General features: G+C 41.4%; 1 protein-coding gene across 3 annotated transcripts in view; it reads right to left on the bottom strand.

Moving 5' to 3' along the window:
* Positions 1 to 16,004, bottom strand: part of megf11 (multiple EGF-like-domains 11) — a 270,916-nt gene that overhangs the window by 88,679 nt on the left and 166,233 nt on the right. For all 3 annotated transcript variants that reach the window (XR_011348711.1, XM_069910932.1, XM_069910933.1), the window contains 3 exons: positions 14,175 to 14,421; positions 9,915 to 10,035; positions 7,161 to 7,297 (listed from right to left, as the gene is read on the bottom strand). Coding sequence is in view for 2 of the 3 variants with exons in the window: in XM_069910932.1 (XP_069767033.1) it covers positions 7,161 to 7,297; positions 9,915 to 10,035; positions 14,175 to 14,421 (505 nt within the window). In the remaining variant the exon portion in view is untranslated. The remainder of the gene's footprint in view (positions 1 to 7,160; positions 7,298 to 9,914; positions 10,036 to 14,174; positions 14,422 to 16,004) is intronic.

Raw genomic sequence — 16,004 nt, forward strand, 5'->3', positions numbered from 1 at the left:
CAAGTGAGGACTTTGTGAGCTTTTTACCCCAACTCATAATACTTTTGCCTTGATTTCGTAAGGGCCTTCTCCATACTATACATCTGAAGAGTATTGTATTCCAATTTCTTGTTTGTAAGAGCTCTATAGTGGTCCTCTAAGCCTAATTTCTGAAAATCCTTCTCTAATTGGGTAATGTCCTTTTCCAATTCCTCCACCTCTCTCATATAATTTTTCTTGACCGTCTTTGTGTACCCAATTATCTGGCCCCTCAAGTACACCTTAAGGGTGTCCCACAGAAGGAATTTATCTGTAGTAGAGAGGCAGTTGGTCTCACAAAACAGGACTATTTTGGCTCTTATGAAACTACAAAACTTTGGCTTTTTCAACAACAGTGTTAAGACGCCACCTGTATGCTGTGTCCTGCTTATGTGGCATTTCTATAATGAAAACCAGGGGGGAATGGTCTGAGAGAAGCCTTGCCCCATACTCAGCTTCCATGATCCTACCCTCTATATGGGCTGAAGCCAGTAAAACATCTATTCTAGAGTAGGAATCATGCTGCTTTGAGTAAAACGAGTAATCTCTCTCTCTCTCTTGGATGCTCTTTCCCACCATGCATCTGTCAAATTCAACTCTCTCATGTAATCAATGGTGACATTTGCCGCTCTAGTCTTAGTTGTTTATTTTATGGATTTATCCTACACCAGATACAGTCATAGACTAAAGTCACCCTCCCCCCCCACCTTTAGAATATTTTCATTTGTCTCTGCCAATCGTAGGGAAATGTCCTGTATAAATTTTTCATCATCATAGTTGGGGGCGTAGACATTCAATAGGCTCCAGGATTCTGAATATATCTGACAGTGTACGATAACAAACCTTCCCATTTTGTCCATAATCACCTGCACTGGAACACTCTTCCCCACCAGAATTGCTACCCCCCTTGCCTTTGAGCCAAACAAGGAGGATATGACCTGACCCACCCATCCCCTTTTCAGCTTCTGATGCTCCCGCTGAGTTAAATGTGTCTCTTAGAGAAAGGCCAGATCTATCCCAATTTTTTAAAATGTGTGCCAAGTCCCTTTTTTGTTTCACCATCCCGTTTAAGCCGTTAACATTGAAAGTAGCATAATTTACACTTTTAGCCATCACACCAGGGCTCCCTTCCTAAATGTTTTCCCTCCATCTCCACCGCTTCACCCCCGCAGACCCAATCTCTTACTATCTGCCTGTTGCTCCACTCCGTCCAAGCCGCAACAGGCCCTGGGGAAAAAGAAAGGACGCCACAAACTCATTTTCCGATAACATGTATACCCACTCACAACCATACCCCTCCAAATAATAAAAGGGAAACATATCCCATACACATCATACACGAGTCTCAGCCACCTTCCGCTCACACCTCTGGCAGTCACTCTCCTCCTCTCACCGCCATTACCCCTTACCATGAGGTCACCCTCAGTACCCTCCACCCATTCAGTCCTAGAACCCCCCAGACCCTTACATACAACATCTTTTATCCTTTTTAAAAACAGAAAACATCCAAAAGCTCATTCTTTAAATGACACAGAAATCCAAGTCCTCCCAGTCTACCAGTTTTAACAATTTTTTAGAAGTCTTATTGCCTCTTTTATTCTTTTCACTTGGTCCTCCAATTACTGTCAGCAGAATATTTATAAACTGACACACTTTTTCCTTTTCTGTAAAAAATTTCCTTTTACCCCTGGCAACATGATTTTCAGGGTAGCAGGATGATGTAGAACATAATCATATCCCTTTTGCTTTGCCAATCGCTTGACTGGTTCAAAGTCTTTCCGCCTCTTGAGCAGAACTGCACTAATATCTGGATAAAAGAACACTTTTGACCCCTGTACTCCAAGGGAGCTCCCCTTTGAATTTCCTTTTTTGCCACCGCCCCTAATATTTTTTCATGATCTTGAAAATATTTCACCTTTATAAGGATCGATCGGGGTCTTTGTCCCAGTCCTGGCTTAGGGATTGGGGCTCTAAAGGCTGTTCCTACGTTAATGGGGGTTCCCAGCGCCTCCTTTCTTAGTGCTTTAGGGATCCATTTAGTTAGGAACTCTGTAAGATTTCCCCCCCACCTCAGAGACTTCTTTCAATCCCACTATTTTAATGTTGCAGCATTTTGTGAAGTTCTCCAGGAAGTCCAGCTTCCCCCATACCTCATCTCTTTCTTTAATGAAACCTTTAATATCTTGCTCCATTGTGGCAATTCTATCCTCCCCTGCCTCCAATCTCTCCTCTAACTCTGTCACCCTGCCTGTTATATTTACCAGGCCCCCTCCAAGTTATCTAATTTTTCTGACGTCTCTGGCTCTTCTGTCCACTACCTTCTCTAACTTATGTCCATTTGGGTCAGAGTCTGTAAAATGTCTCTTAAGGAGGGCTCCCGGCCCTCTCCTCCCTTCTCTGTTGCAGCCCAGCCTTCCAGCTTCTCCTGGCCTCGTGACTGAGTCCCTTGCACACCTGACTGCCGCTATTTCTGCCATTGCATTCTCGCTGCCGACCCTCATCTCCGATTTGATGGCCCCTGTGATCGCTGTCCCGGTTGACCTCCTCCGCGTCCTCGTCAGAGCTTGCAATTCCCGAATTCACGCTGGCTCCACGCGAGCCCGCCGTTCCCTGACTCGACGCACCACCAGCAGACCCCGACCGTTGGGGAGACCGTTGCTTTGCCCACGAACCCGCAAGCTGCGAGGGAGAGGCAGCTGTCCTCCCTCGCTCCCGCTTACCCACTCCAAGGCTTTGACTGGCTTTACTGCCGCTCGGGGCCGTTCCTCTGTTCTGGGCACCACCTGCCTGCGGAGCTCCCATTGTTGCTGAGGTCGGGGGAGGGGTTGCGTTGTCTTCAACAGCCCTCGGGTTGGCATTGCCATTATTCCCGACACAAGGCTCCTCCACTTGCCTCGGATCCTTGTCGGTCACCCATATCCTTGTTGTAATTTCGTTTTTTTTGTTGATTGAAGCTTCTTCATCCTCTTCTTGTGTTCAGGCAGGGTTTTTACTCTTTTTCTGTCCTGGATTTCAATTTTTAATGCTGTTTTCTAGTCTCGGTCTGGGAGCTCCTAGGATCTGCAGCCTCCTAGACTCTCACCATCACGTGGCCCAATTTGACATTATTTGTTAGAATAATTATGAATATAAACTTGAGTTACATTATACCAATACTTGTCATACCTTGGTATAATACCCAAGTAATTGGTACGATTTAGGGCAATCAATAGTAAACCAGATATGATCACTTATCTAAAAAAAACAGAAAAAAGAAAAAAAACCTAAATACTAATTTAACCCCCTCCCTCTAATTAAGGTTATTTAATAAGACAAAAAAATGAAACTGGTTCAAGCAGTAACCCTGAGAGGACCGACGGTGCATTGCTGGAGCATCCAAATTACCAGTACCTAAAACTGCCAATTGTGATAGTATTCTATGAACGGGCCCAGATCGTTTCAAACTGAAACCTTCTGTCTTTAATATTGCATCTAATTTTCTCTAAATTTAGATATGTCATTATTTTATGTAGCCACTGTTCATGAGTCAGTGAGAGTTCATCTTTCCATTTCATTAAAATTGCTCGTCTGGCTATCAATGTGCTAAAAACTAAAATCCAGTTGGCGAGAAATATCAAACAAGGCAATTAAAGGGCATGGGTTTATTTTAATCTATAGACCTCAGTCTTGCCTCAGCTTCTCAGCCAAAAAAAACTCCTAGGCTTCTTCCAAAGAATGAATTGTCATTTAACTGTAAACAATAATCCAAACTGCTTCAAGGCAATTTTAACTTTTCATGGTCCAGATTCTTGCAGAAATAACTTATAATAACTAATATAGAAAAACATTAGCAATGCTAAACACAGTCTGCTCCAGGAACTCAGTGGGTCAAGCAGAACCAGTGGGTGAAAAACAATGGTTGACGTTTTCCCCCAGTTTTGACGGAGAGTTTTGGCTTGAAGTGGCCACCATCCTTTTCCTCCCATGATGTTGCTTGATCCGTCTCCTGTTTGTCTTCAATATTAGAAAAGCCCTGGGGCTAGTGGAGAAAGTCATAGCATCTAATGTGTCCAATGGTTATAGTGCCTGTGAAAGACTTAGCGTGAAATAATATAACTTCAATACCAATTAACCTGCCTTCTCTTTGCTTAGAAGAAACTCAATGGCTTCACATGAAGTGGTGCAGTTGAAGCTTGCTGGTAAGTAGGTCAGCATATGCTGTGCACTATTCCTACCTTGTGGCAACATAAGCTGCTGTTATTTCTGTACCTGGTTTACTTATGTGAACGGTGAGAACTTCCACAGGCCAAACCAATGAAAGCCTGTCCATCATCTAAGAATACTATTACACATGAGGTTAACAATAAGAACATAAGAACTAGGAACAGGAGTCGACCATCCGGCCCGTCAAGCCTGCTCCGCCATTCAATAAGATCATGGCTGATCTGGTCATTGACTCAACTTCACCTACCTGCCTTTTCTCCCTATCCCTCAATTCCTTTTTTTAGGTAAAAATCTATCTAACTGAACCTTAAATATGTTTAATGAAGTAGCCTCAAATGCTTCCCTGGGCAGAGAATTCCACAGATTCACTACTCTCTGGGAGAAACAGTATTTCCTCATTTCAGCCTTAAATCTAGTCCTCTGAATATTGAGGCTGTGCCCCTAATTCTGGTCTCACCTACCAGTGAAAACAATTTTTCTGCCTCCATCTCATCTATCCCTTTCATAATTTTATATGTTTCTGTAAGATCTCCTTTTATAGATGCAGCACGACCTCCCTGCTCTTGAATTCAATTCCTCGAGCGATGAAGGCCATCATTCCATTTGCCTTCTTAATAACCTGTTGTACCTGCAACCCAACTTTTTGTGATTCATGAACAAACACTCCCAAGTCCCTCTACACAACAGCATGCTGCAGTCTTTCACCATTTTAATAATAATCTGGTCTTCTATTTTCCTACAAAAGTGGATGACCTCGCATTTGCTAATGTTGTACTCCATCTGTGAGATGTTTGCCCACTCACCTAACTTAACTATATCCTTCTGCAGCCTCTCCACATCCTCTGTACAATTTGCTTTTTCCACTCAATTTAGTATCATGTGGAAACTTGGCTACACTAGACTCTGTCCCCTCTTCCAAATCACCAATGTAAATTGTGAACAGCTGCGGGTCCAGCACCGACCCCTGCGGCCCCCCACTTACCAGCGTCTGCCAATCACAAAAACACCCATTTATCCCAACTCTCTGCCTTTGTCAGTTAACCAATTCTCAATCCATGCCAATATACTTCCCCGATTCCATTCAACTGTATCTTATTGATGAGTTTCTTGTGTAACACCTTTTCAAAAGCCTTCTGGAAATCCAAAATTACAATATCAACCTGGCTAGAATCAACTTAGGGGTCTCTTGGAAGATGAGAAAGGGAAATTGATATGAGAACTGAGGAAATGGCCAAGGCATTGAACAGATATTTTGTGTCAGCCTTCATGGTGGAAGACAGATCCAGTATGCCAAAGAGTGGTGTTAAGGATGCAAAGGGAGGTGAAGGCCTCGATAAAATAATTGTTACAAAAGAGATAGTGATGAGAAAACTAATGGGACTGAAGGCAAACAAATCCTATTATATCCTCAAAGAACTCCAGCAAGTTTGTCAAACAAGACCTGCTCTTTCTGAATCCTTGCTGCGTCTGCCTGATGGAATCCCTTCATTCTAAATGCCTCGCTATTTCATCTTTAATGACAGCTTCAAGCATTTTCCCAACTACAGACATTAAGCTAGCTGGTCGATAGCTACCCATCTTCTGCTTACATCCCCTTTTAAAAAGTGGCATGACATTTGCTGTCTTCCAATCTGCTGGGACCTGCCCAGAATCCAGAGAATTTTGGCAAATCACCATCAATTTCCCTTTCTCATCTCTCAAGGGACCTATATTGACTCTAGCCATCCTCTTCTATTTTATATATTTATAAATTTTTTTGCTATCTGTTTTTATATTTTGTGCTAATCTACCTTCATAATCTTTCTTCTCTTTCCTTATTTCCCATTTAGTTCTCCTTTGTTGCCTTTTATAGTTTTCCCAATCCTTCAGTTTCCCACTACTCTTGGTGACTTTGTACACATAAGCTTGTAATTTTATACTTTATTTTATTTCCTTAGTTAACCAAGGCTGACTCTTCGCTCTCTTACTGTCCTTATTTTTAACGGGAATATATTTTTCTTGAGCACCGTAAAAAATCTCTTTGAAAGACTTCCACTGATCCTCAACTGCTCTGTAAACTAGCCTGTGCTCCCAGTCCTCGCTGACCAATTCCTCCCTCATCCTGCTGTAGTCTTCCCTGTTCAATCATAATACATTAGTTTTAGATCTAATATTGCACCCTCCATCTGTATGAGAAATTCAATCATACCATGATCGCTTTTTCCAAGAGGGTCCCTAATGACTAGATTGTCAATTTTACTCAGTGATGCTTGGTTATTAATAAAGCAACTCTGGTTAAATTTCAATCAGAGCAAATAGAAATAAAGATACCAACTTGGCCATTACGTCAGTACTATTTATAACCAGCCTTTACTCAGATTGTTAATTTGTTAATTTTACTCAGTGATGCTTGGTTATTAATAAAGCAACTCTGGTTAAATTTCAATCAGAGCAAATAGAAATAAAGATACCAACTTGGCCATTACGTCAGTACTATTTATGACCAGCCTTTACTCAGATTGTTAATTTGTTAATTTTACTTAGTGATGCTTGGTTATTAATAAAGCAACTCTGGTTAAATTTCAATCAGAGCAAATAGAAATAAAGATACCAACTTGACCATTACGTCAGTACTATTTATGACCAGCCTTTACTCAGATACCTAAAAAAAAGGCCAGGACTGAATTTTAGAGAGATCCATGTCTCTGAACAGAAGTGGGTGGAGGGGTGAGGGAGGAAACAATCCCACCATTAGTTGTAGTTCTGATAATACAATTCAGAAATAGCACAGGAGCTGGGCACATCAAGTTCTACCTGTATGGAGCATTGGTTATTCTCACATGATTGCTAGATAGGTGACAAGAGCAGCAAGATTCCTCAATCTGCCAATATTTGGGAAAATAACTTTGTGATTTTCTTTCCCAGGAAATAATCATGTGCTATGTTAGTAATGTTCTTACCTGTCACCTGCATATCCAGCAATACAATGGCATCTGCCTGTCACATGCTCACAATGCCCTCCATTATGGCAAGGGCACTCTTGGGTACAGTTGATCCCAAACTTTCCAAAAGGACATGGTTGTGCGCACACTGAGCCCTGCAAAAACAATAAGAATCCTTGTTAGAATTATACTGTCAACTGCTCAGTATTGGTGGCATAACATTCTAATACAATACTTTTCTGGTAATAGTGGGATCACAGTTAATTTGCACAATAATCCAATGATGGAGTATGTCCGGACGGACGGACATTCGTTTGGAGCTGAGTAAGTGAGTTTTTATGCAATTTCCTCAGTATTTCATTTTGCTGTTATTAAATTGTTTTACTTTATTTTTAAGATTTATAAGTTTAGATTTACTCCACATTGCCTCATGCAACAATCTTCCCTGAAGAAATTTTCATATCAAATGTTTTTTTAAAAATATTTTATTTAAAGTTTAAAATCTCAAAATATAACAATAGTTACGTCTTTGTGTCCCTGTGCTGTGCATTGCTGCCCAGCTCCTGTGCTATTTCTGAATTGTATTATCGGAACTACAACTAATGGTGGGATTGTTTCCTCCCTCACCCCCCCACCCACTTCTGTTCAGAGACATGGATCTCTCTGTAACCCATTCAGAAAATGGCTCAAGTAAACTAGAAAGAAATCTATTCATTTTAGTAATTACTTTTAAATCCGATGATTGCTTTCACCTGTGGCAAGTATAAAATTCTGCTTGAACCTTTCACATTTATACCAAGAAATGGGAATTTCCTAATGTAGTAAGAGGTTATGCACTCTCCACTCTGCACATAGTACTTTTCGACAATGTCATTTATTTCCTTTGTAGGTTGGAATGAATTTGCTTTCTGTTTGCCATTATACATCAATTTCATAAAAACTCAATATTCCTGATGCTGACAATTGGCAAAAAAAAAAGAAATACAGGAAATGCTCAAATGAAAGGTCATTGACCAGATATGTTAGGAAGCACAAGAGACTGCAGATGCTGGGATCTAGAGCAGCCATTCTCAAATGGGGCCAAAATGTTAACTCTGCTTCCATCTCCATGGTTGCATCTGACATACAAAGTACTTCCAGCATTTTCCATCTTATTACAAACTAATTAAAATCTCATTAAATCACTTTTCTGCTAGAGCAATCCATTCTCTTTCATTGTGAAGGGCTACCTGCTTTCTGACAAGTAGTATGGTCACCATGCTGTCATTTCAGATTGAATTTCTGAATTCATGTCAGCTCTGCACTCAAACTGAACCGGCTCTATAGACCTACTGTCCAGTATGAGGTACAAATGCATTTTGTTTGCTGTAATCTCATTTGATTACTTCTGTTTGCAAGTCACATACCTTGCAATATTTATAGACATGCACTCTATATCTTCAACCTTTTTATTCTCTCCCTTAGTCGCTTCTGTTTAAAATATTTGTCTTCCTTATTCTGATATCACTATCTTTCCTGATTATTTTGCATCTTTTCTTCTTCGTTAATATTACCTTTTAAGAGCCAGACTCATGCAAAATTAGTTTGAACCTCCTTTGAAACAATTTCAAAGAAGAGCAAGTCATGAAATACTTAAGTTCTGAATCAACGTCACTAAAAATAAAGATGCATTTGTTTGTGGGAGTTCTCTAATGAAATGTTAACACAATTTATTCTCTCATTTGCTGAATATTTCCAGTATTCTATCATCATCCTGGACTTCCAATAAACACAGGGGTTTTGTATTACCCTTTCGACGTAATAATCACTAACAATTTAAGTTTTATGCATTTAATCTTGCAAAAACAAGAATACACTAATGACCTTCTGGAATACTTCAACAATTGCTATTACTACCTGAAAAAGGCGACAATAACTTTACCTGGGGCAGAGATCACATTGAGTAAGGGATGAAAGAATTAACAGTTAAACATACTCACTGACTTCTGTTTTGAATGCTCAAGAATTTTGAAAAGGAATTTTCTAATTATTGGTCTTTTCCAGGGAGCTGACATGGCCGTTGGGTTTGGAAGTGCCCAGTTAGGATGGCCCAGGCATTGAGAGCATGGAATTTAATGGTCTTTTTCCTATCCGTTGGTTTGGGATGTTGTATAAGATAGCTAAGTGCAATGATGATCCCAATTCCTAAATGGAGTGAGAATCTCATCAGCCTGAGTTCTGCAAACTTTGAGAAGTTGGAGGGAGATCCTAATGGCAATGAAGTATAGTGGTAGGCATTCTTATATAATAGGAAATATACCAGTTGCACAACAAGATCCCACAAACAAACAAACATGTGATTTAGTGATGTTGTTCAAGGAGTAAACTTCAACCAGGAGCCTACAGATTAGCTCCGATATTTGAAGCAATGACATGTGACCTTTGATGGCCACTCAAGTGAACCCATGTCTTTTAAAACCTCAGTACTACAGTGGAGTTCAGGTCCAATTTCTCCCTGGGGTCTCCAGACTGGCATTTGATCAGTAATGTTCCAGGTATGAGGCAAGAGTGTTTTCAACTAAGCTATAACACACACGCTGAGCATTTGAAGTAGGATATGATCTTTAAATGCTGGAATGTCAAAGTTGGGCTATTTTGCAGTTCTGTTATATTGAACTCTTCAGCTGTCTTTTTCTTTCACATGTGGACTGACCTGATATATTCATATATTAGAATTGCTATCCCTGATGCTGCCATGATACCAAAATATGAAGGAATTATAATTCTGCTCACCATCCATCCAGCTGGGCAGGAACACGCCCCAGTAATGTGGTGACATTTTCCACCATTCTGACATGGGCACCGTGACTCACACTGGGCTCCATGACTGCCAGCCGGGCAGCGCTCTTCGCAGCTGCAGATTAATAAATAGCAAATCATATTGTTGGTCATTGCAACATTGATCATAACCTATACAAAACCACAAAAACTGATTGCCTTCTTTTTCAGTTATATAACCATAACCATATAACCATTTACGGAGCGGAAACAGGCCATGTTGGCCTTTCAAGTCCGCAACGGTTCACTGATTTTGTGCGCCCTCTTCAGGCATTGAATTCAATGCAGGTGGAATCTTTACTTAATTAGTTCCTTTGGCTGTCCCTTTGTAAACATTTCCAAATAATAAAAACATTCTTCAGGATCTTGGCACTTGTTTTCATGAATGATTCTTTTTCTTTGGCTTGGCTTCGCGGACGAAGATTTATGGAGGGGGTAAATGTCCACGTCAGCTGCAGGCTCATTTGTGGCTGACATGTCCGATGCGGGACAGGCAGACACGGTTGCAGCGGTTGCAGGGGAAAACTGGTTGGTTGGGGTTGGGTGTTGGGTTTTTCCTCCTTTGCCTTTTGTCAGTGAGGTGGGCTCTGCGGTCTTCTTCAAAGGAGGTTGCTGCCCGCCAAACTGTGAGGTGCCAAGATGCACGGTTTGAGGCGAAATCAGCCCACTGCCGGTGGTCAATGTGGCAGGCACCAAGAGATTTCTTTAGGCAGTCCTTGTACCTATTCTTTGGTGCACCTCTGTCACGGTGGCCAGTGGAGAGCTCGCCATATAACACGATCTTGGGAAGGCGATGGTCCTCCATTCTGGAGACGTGACCCACCCAGCGCAGCTGGATCTTCAGCAGCGTGGACTCGATGCTGTCGACCTCTGCCATCTCGAGTACTTTGACGTTAGGGATGAAAGCGCTCCAATGAATGTTGAGGATGGAGCGGAGACAACGCTGGTGGAAGCGTTCTAGGAGCCGTAGGTGGTGCCGGTAGAGGACCCATGATTCGGAGCCGAACAGGAGTGTGGGTATGACAACGGCTCTGTATACGCTTATCTTTGTGAGGTTTTTCAGTTGGTTGTTTTTCCAGACTCTTTTGTTAGTCTTCCAAAGGCGTTATTTGCCTTGGCGAGTCTGTTGTCTATCTCGTTGTCGATCCTTGCATCTGATGAAAAGGTGCAGCCGAGATAGGTAAACTGGTTGACCGTTTTGAGTTTTGTGTGCCCGATGGAGATGTGGGGGGTCTGGTAGTCATGGTGGGGAGCTGGCTGATGGAGGACCTCAGTTTTCTTCAGGCTGACTTCCAGGCCAAATATTTTGGCAGTTTCCGCAAAACAGGACTCTCACAAATATCTCTGTGACATAATATACCTGCTGCCATATTGTGCTGTATTCTTTAACTAGAACCTTCTGTTTGCCATGATGCTAACATTGGTCTATTATGTGCTTGGCAATATTTTAGTATGAGGTTTGGATGAGAGAGAGAAAGAAAGAAAGAAACACTGTCATGACCAAATATTGTGGCATATTTAAAGATACTTACAATTCTTTCGACATGCCAACGATTAATAACAAGTTTGCCCTTTGTGTTTTATATGTTGTCAGTGTTATTTGATTGAATCATCCTTTGAAGTTAGTTTTAACAATGTTATGTGGAAGAGAGAGTGCCCTCTGGACTATTTTTCATGCAGATTGTATAATTTACATTTTACTTCACTTATTTAATCTCACTTGGCGGATGACCGAATAAAATTTTAAAAGGCAAAACTGATTTTTTTCTTTCCTGTTTCCAAAATCTATGTGTACTACTCAAATTAAACCAAGGGTATCTCACACAATCCATTTCCAAGTAACTCTTATGTACTAGATACTGGATCATATAATTCCCATTTTTCTTAGGAGATAATTATTCAGAATTCAGTTTTATCCATGGTAGACTGCACCAGCAATCCTTTCTGGAACAATTTCAAAATTGGGCTACAAAGGTTCCTCATCCACCCTCCAACCACAGCAGATGAGCATAGACACATGTCTCACAGATATAAATAAAGAAATGTAAACCACATCTGTACCAGTCTAACTTACCAGTGCTCCATCCCTGCCATCTCTGGCTTGGGGTTGCAAGATCTCACCTGGATATTTCTCCAATGTTACGAGTTCCTGTCACCACCACCTTCTCAGGCACCATTCCATATTGCAGCTTCCTCTGGATGAAAAGGTTCTTTCTATGATCCATCCAAACCTATAACCTCTGGCCTTAAGCACATCCACTATGGGAAATTAAGGAACCCTAACCATAAACTATCCTGGTCTCTGCACCTTAAGGAAGACAGAAAATCACCACTTTGTCCAGCACCCCTCACAGAAATGAGGTCCCAGTGAGGAACAAATTCGTGACTCCTGGTTTACAGTGCTCTATCCACTGAGCTATCATACTCATGTATTTGAAAATAAACTAATTGAGCATTGACATTGAAAAGCTTTCTTGCCATCTACTGTATCTGTGGTCCTCATAACTTTGTATGTCTCTATCAGGTCCCTGTCAGTCTTGATGTCTCGAGGTAAACAAACCCAGCCACTCCAGTCTCTCCTCATAATCAAAAAACTCCATTCCAGTCAATATGCTGGGGAATCTCCTCCACACCCTCTCCAGTGCAATTATGTCCATTCCTGCAGGTGCTAATTAAAAATGCACATGTATTCCTGACCAATGTTTTATATGGTCATTCCTTGATTTTCCTGTACATAATCCACGCCCAAGCTAAGTAATGGCAAGCGTACCGTGACAGAAGGCGCGGACCTGAAATGTTGGTTACAAATAATTTCCTATAGATGCTGCGTGACCTGTTGTGTCTCTCCAGCACGTTGGTGTATTGCAAACATCCTTTCTGCCTTTTTCACTACCCTATCTAACCTTGCTGCCTTTGGGAATCTTTGGACTAGAACTCCCTGGGGTTCTACCATTCATGGTAGATGCTCTAGTTTTATAATGCAACATTTTACATTTATTATGATTAGATTCCATTTACCGTTGCTTTGCTCAACTTGCAGCTATCAGTATCATTCTGTGAGAAGAACACAGCACTTCCTTCTCTCTGGTGAATACTATGAGAAGTATTGGATTTCACTCTTATCCCCGGGCTCCACACTTAAACCTCTGCTCCCTCAGGACTCTAGTGCCTTCCTTAGTGACCCTCTTGTTTCTAATATACATTAGGATTCTCCCTAATCCTCCTTGCCAAGGATATTTTGTGGCCTTTTTCTGCCCTCCTAATTTCTTTTCTCATATACCCCTGTAAATTCCAAAGGACTTGTTCAATAGCAATTTCCTATATCTGACTTATGTCCCCTCCTTTCCCTGATTAACCCTTCAACATCCTTTGCTAATTATCATTGCTTCTTTCCCACACAGGGACTTGCTGGCTCTGAACTCTGACCATCTCACTTGTCACCCCCTACCCTACACCTGACTGATTGGATGGTGTTTCCCACTCTGCTCCCAATTTACTTCCACCAGGTCCTGTGTGACACAAGTGAAACCCACCTCACGCCAGTTTACAGTCTCTTGTTCAAATACTCCAAACTGATAAATAATTTATCTTACATGGAAGTGAAAACAATAAGACTTCTGCAATTACATTTTGCTTTTGTAAGAAAACTTGAGACCCAGCCATTTTTTTAGCCTACAAGGATATGTCTATCATTCACACGGCTGTGTAAAATTATCATTTCATTATTTCATATTTTTAAATGTAAACTGATATCGCAGTATCACATTATTCTGGTCATTTCAGACAAAGCTCCTTCCATTCAATAAAAAACTTCCTTCAAATTACCTTTGGAAATGTAGTGTGTTACTGATTTCTCCCTCAAACCATTCCCTGGGTTCTTTGTAAATGAGTTGCAAATAAATTGCGCTGTGATTACGACAAAGCCTGCAAATACACCGAGTCTTGTTGAGAAGTCAGAAACATTTCTTAAGAAACAAACCCATGGAAGTTGTGATTGATGAGTATGCTGGAGTACCTAAATGAAGTATAAGGCAATAGCTAACAGATTGCATCAGTAATTCTCACTGCACAAAATAAATCAACTTTGCATTAGTGCAGGAGACTGATTACTAAATAAAGTACATACTGCAGAATCTGCATATATATATATATAGAATATAATCTAAACTGTAATTAAGATTTGGGGCAAAGTAGGAAACTTTAACATCCACTTACAAAACCCCAGTATAACCAGGAGGACAGTGGCATTCTCCAGTCTCGTGATCACAAGTAGCTGCGCTTTGGCACTGGCACTTATACTGGCATCCTTTTCCATAAGTTCCTTGGCCACAGGGCTCTTCACAGCGCCATCCCTCATATCCATCAGCACAGACACAGGCTCCGGTGATGGGATTACACAAGGCTCTGTTCTGACATTGACATCGGTTACTGCAGTGTGGTCCCCAGTGTTCTTTGTCACAGCCTACAAGGAGAACAAAAGAACCATTAAAATACCTGAATATGACAATTTGTGACCAGGTTATAGAATGAAAGCTCAAGCACCCACATGGAGCTTCCCCTTCTGGTCAGTTAATAACTCAATTACTGACCACATTTACCTGCTGATCCATAAGCGCAAATTCATTTGGTAACTGTGGATTTATAGTGATGTGTAAGAAAGAGTTTTCCCATTCCATTTCTGTATTTAAATAGTCTGACAACTTTAGTAATCAGTAAAATAAAAATAAAGTAAAACACAAAAGTCTGCAGATACCTTGATTGAAGTAAAAACATAATGATGGAGAAAATCAGTGTACTTGCTATTTAAAGATAAATATACATAACCAATGTTTCAGCCTTGATTAAAATGCAGGCAGGCACCTGAATAAAAGGGAGGGGCAGGGGAGGAGCATTGGCCCACAGGCAAGAGGTCATAGGTGGACAAGGGAGGGAGGGCAATAACAGCAAACAGAAAGAGGGAAGGGGTTCTGTGAGAGGGAAGGGGGTGAGGAACAGGAGGAAAGGAGACAGAGGGATAAGAAAGAGAGGTAGAATGGGAATGGTCTAGCAGAAAACAGAGAAGTCAGTGTTAATGCCATCGGGTTAGAGAGTGCCTAGATGGAATATTAGGTGTTGCTTCTCCAATTTAATGGTGGCCGTGCATGAGTCCATGGACATGTAATTTGGGGAATGGGGCACAGAATTGAAATGGTTGTCCACTGGGAGATTCTTGTCATTGATCTGGACAGAGTGAAGGTGCTCAGCTAACGCAGTAGTGAAAAAGAGGTGGTTGAGTTTAGGGAATTTGAGCTGAGTGAAGAGATTAAGTTTACGTGAGGTCTGGACATCCAAGATCTCTACATCTCCATCCCCAATATCGAAGGTCTCAAAGCCCTTAATTTCTTTCTTAAAAAACAGACTGAAACTCTCCCCCTCCACCACCACACTCCTCCACCTGGCATAACTTGATTTCACTCTCAATAACTTCTCCTTTGACCCATCCCACTTTCTTCAAGTCAAAGGAATAGCCATGGGTATCCACATGGATCCCAGCTATGCCTGCCTTTTTGTTGGCTTTGTAGAACAATCCATGCTGCAAGCATACACAGTCAAGGCTCTCAACTCTTCCTCCGCAACACTGACAACTGCATTGGTTCTGCCTCATGCACCTGTGATGAGCTCGTCAACTTTATTCTCTTTGGTGCTAACTTTCACTTTGACCACAAATTCACTTGGTCCATCTTCGGTGACACTCTCACCTTTCATGATCTCTCTGTCTCTATCTCGGGAGACAAACTTTGTATAGACATTTTTCATAAACCTACCAACTCCCACAACTGCCTTGACTACACTTCTTCACACCCAGTCCCCTGTAAGGATTATATTCCTTTCACTCATTTCTTCTGTCTTCATCGTATCTGCTCCCAAGATGAAGTCTTCCAATCGAGATCATCCGAGTTGGCCTCCTTCTTCAAAAAACGTGGCTTCCCCTCTATCACCATCAACTTAGCCCTTATACGCATCTCCTCCATTTCCTGCACATTTCCCTTGGCCCCCTCTGCCCCT

This window comes from Narcine bancroftii, chromosome 14 (genome assembly GCF_036971445.1).
Source record: "Narcine bancroftii isolate sNarBan1 chromosome 14, sNarBan1.hap1, whole genome shotgun sequence".
In the NCBI taxonomy this organism is placed as follows: Eukaryota; Metazoa; Chordata; class Chondrichthyes; order Torpediniformes; family Narcinidae; genus Narcine; species Narcine bancroftii.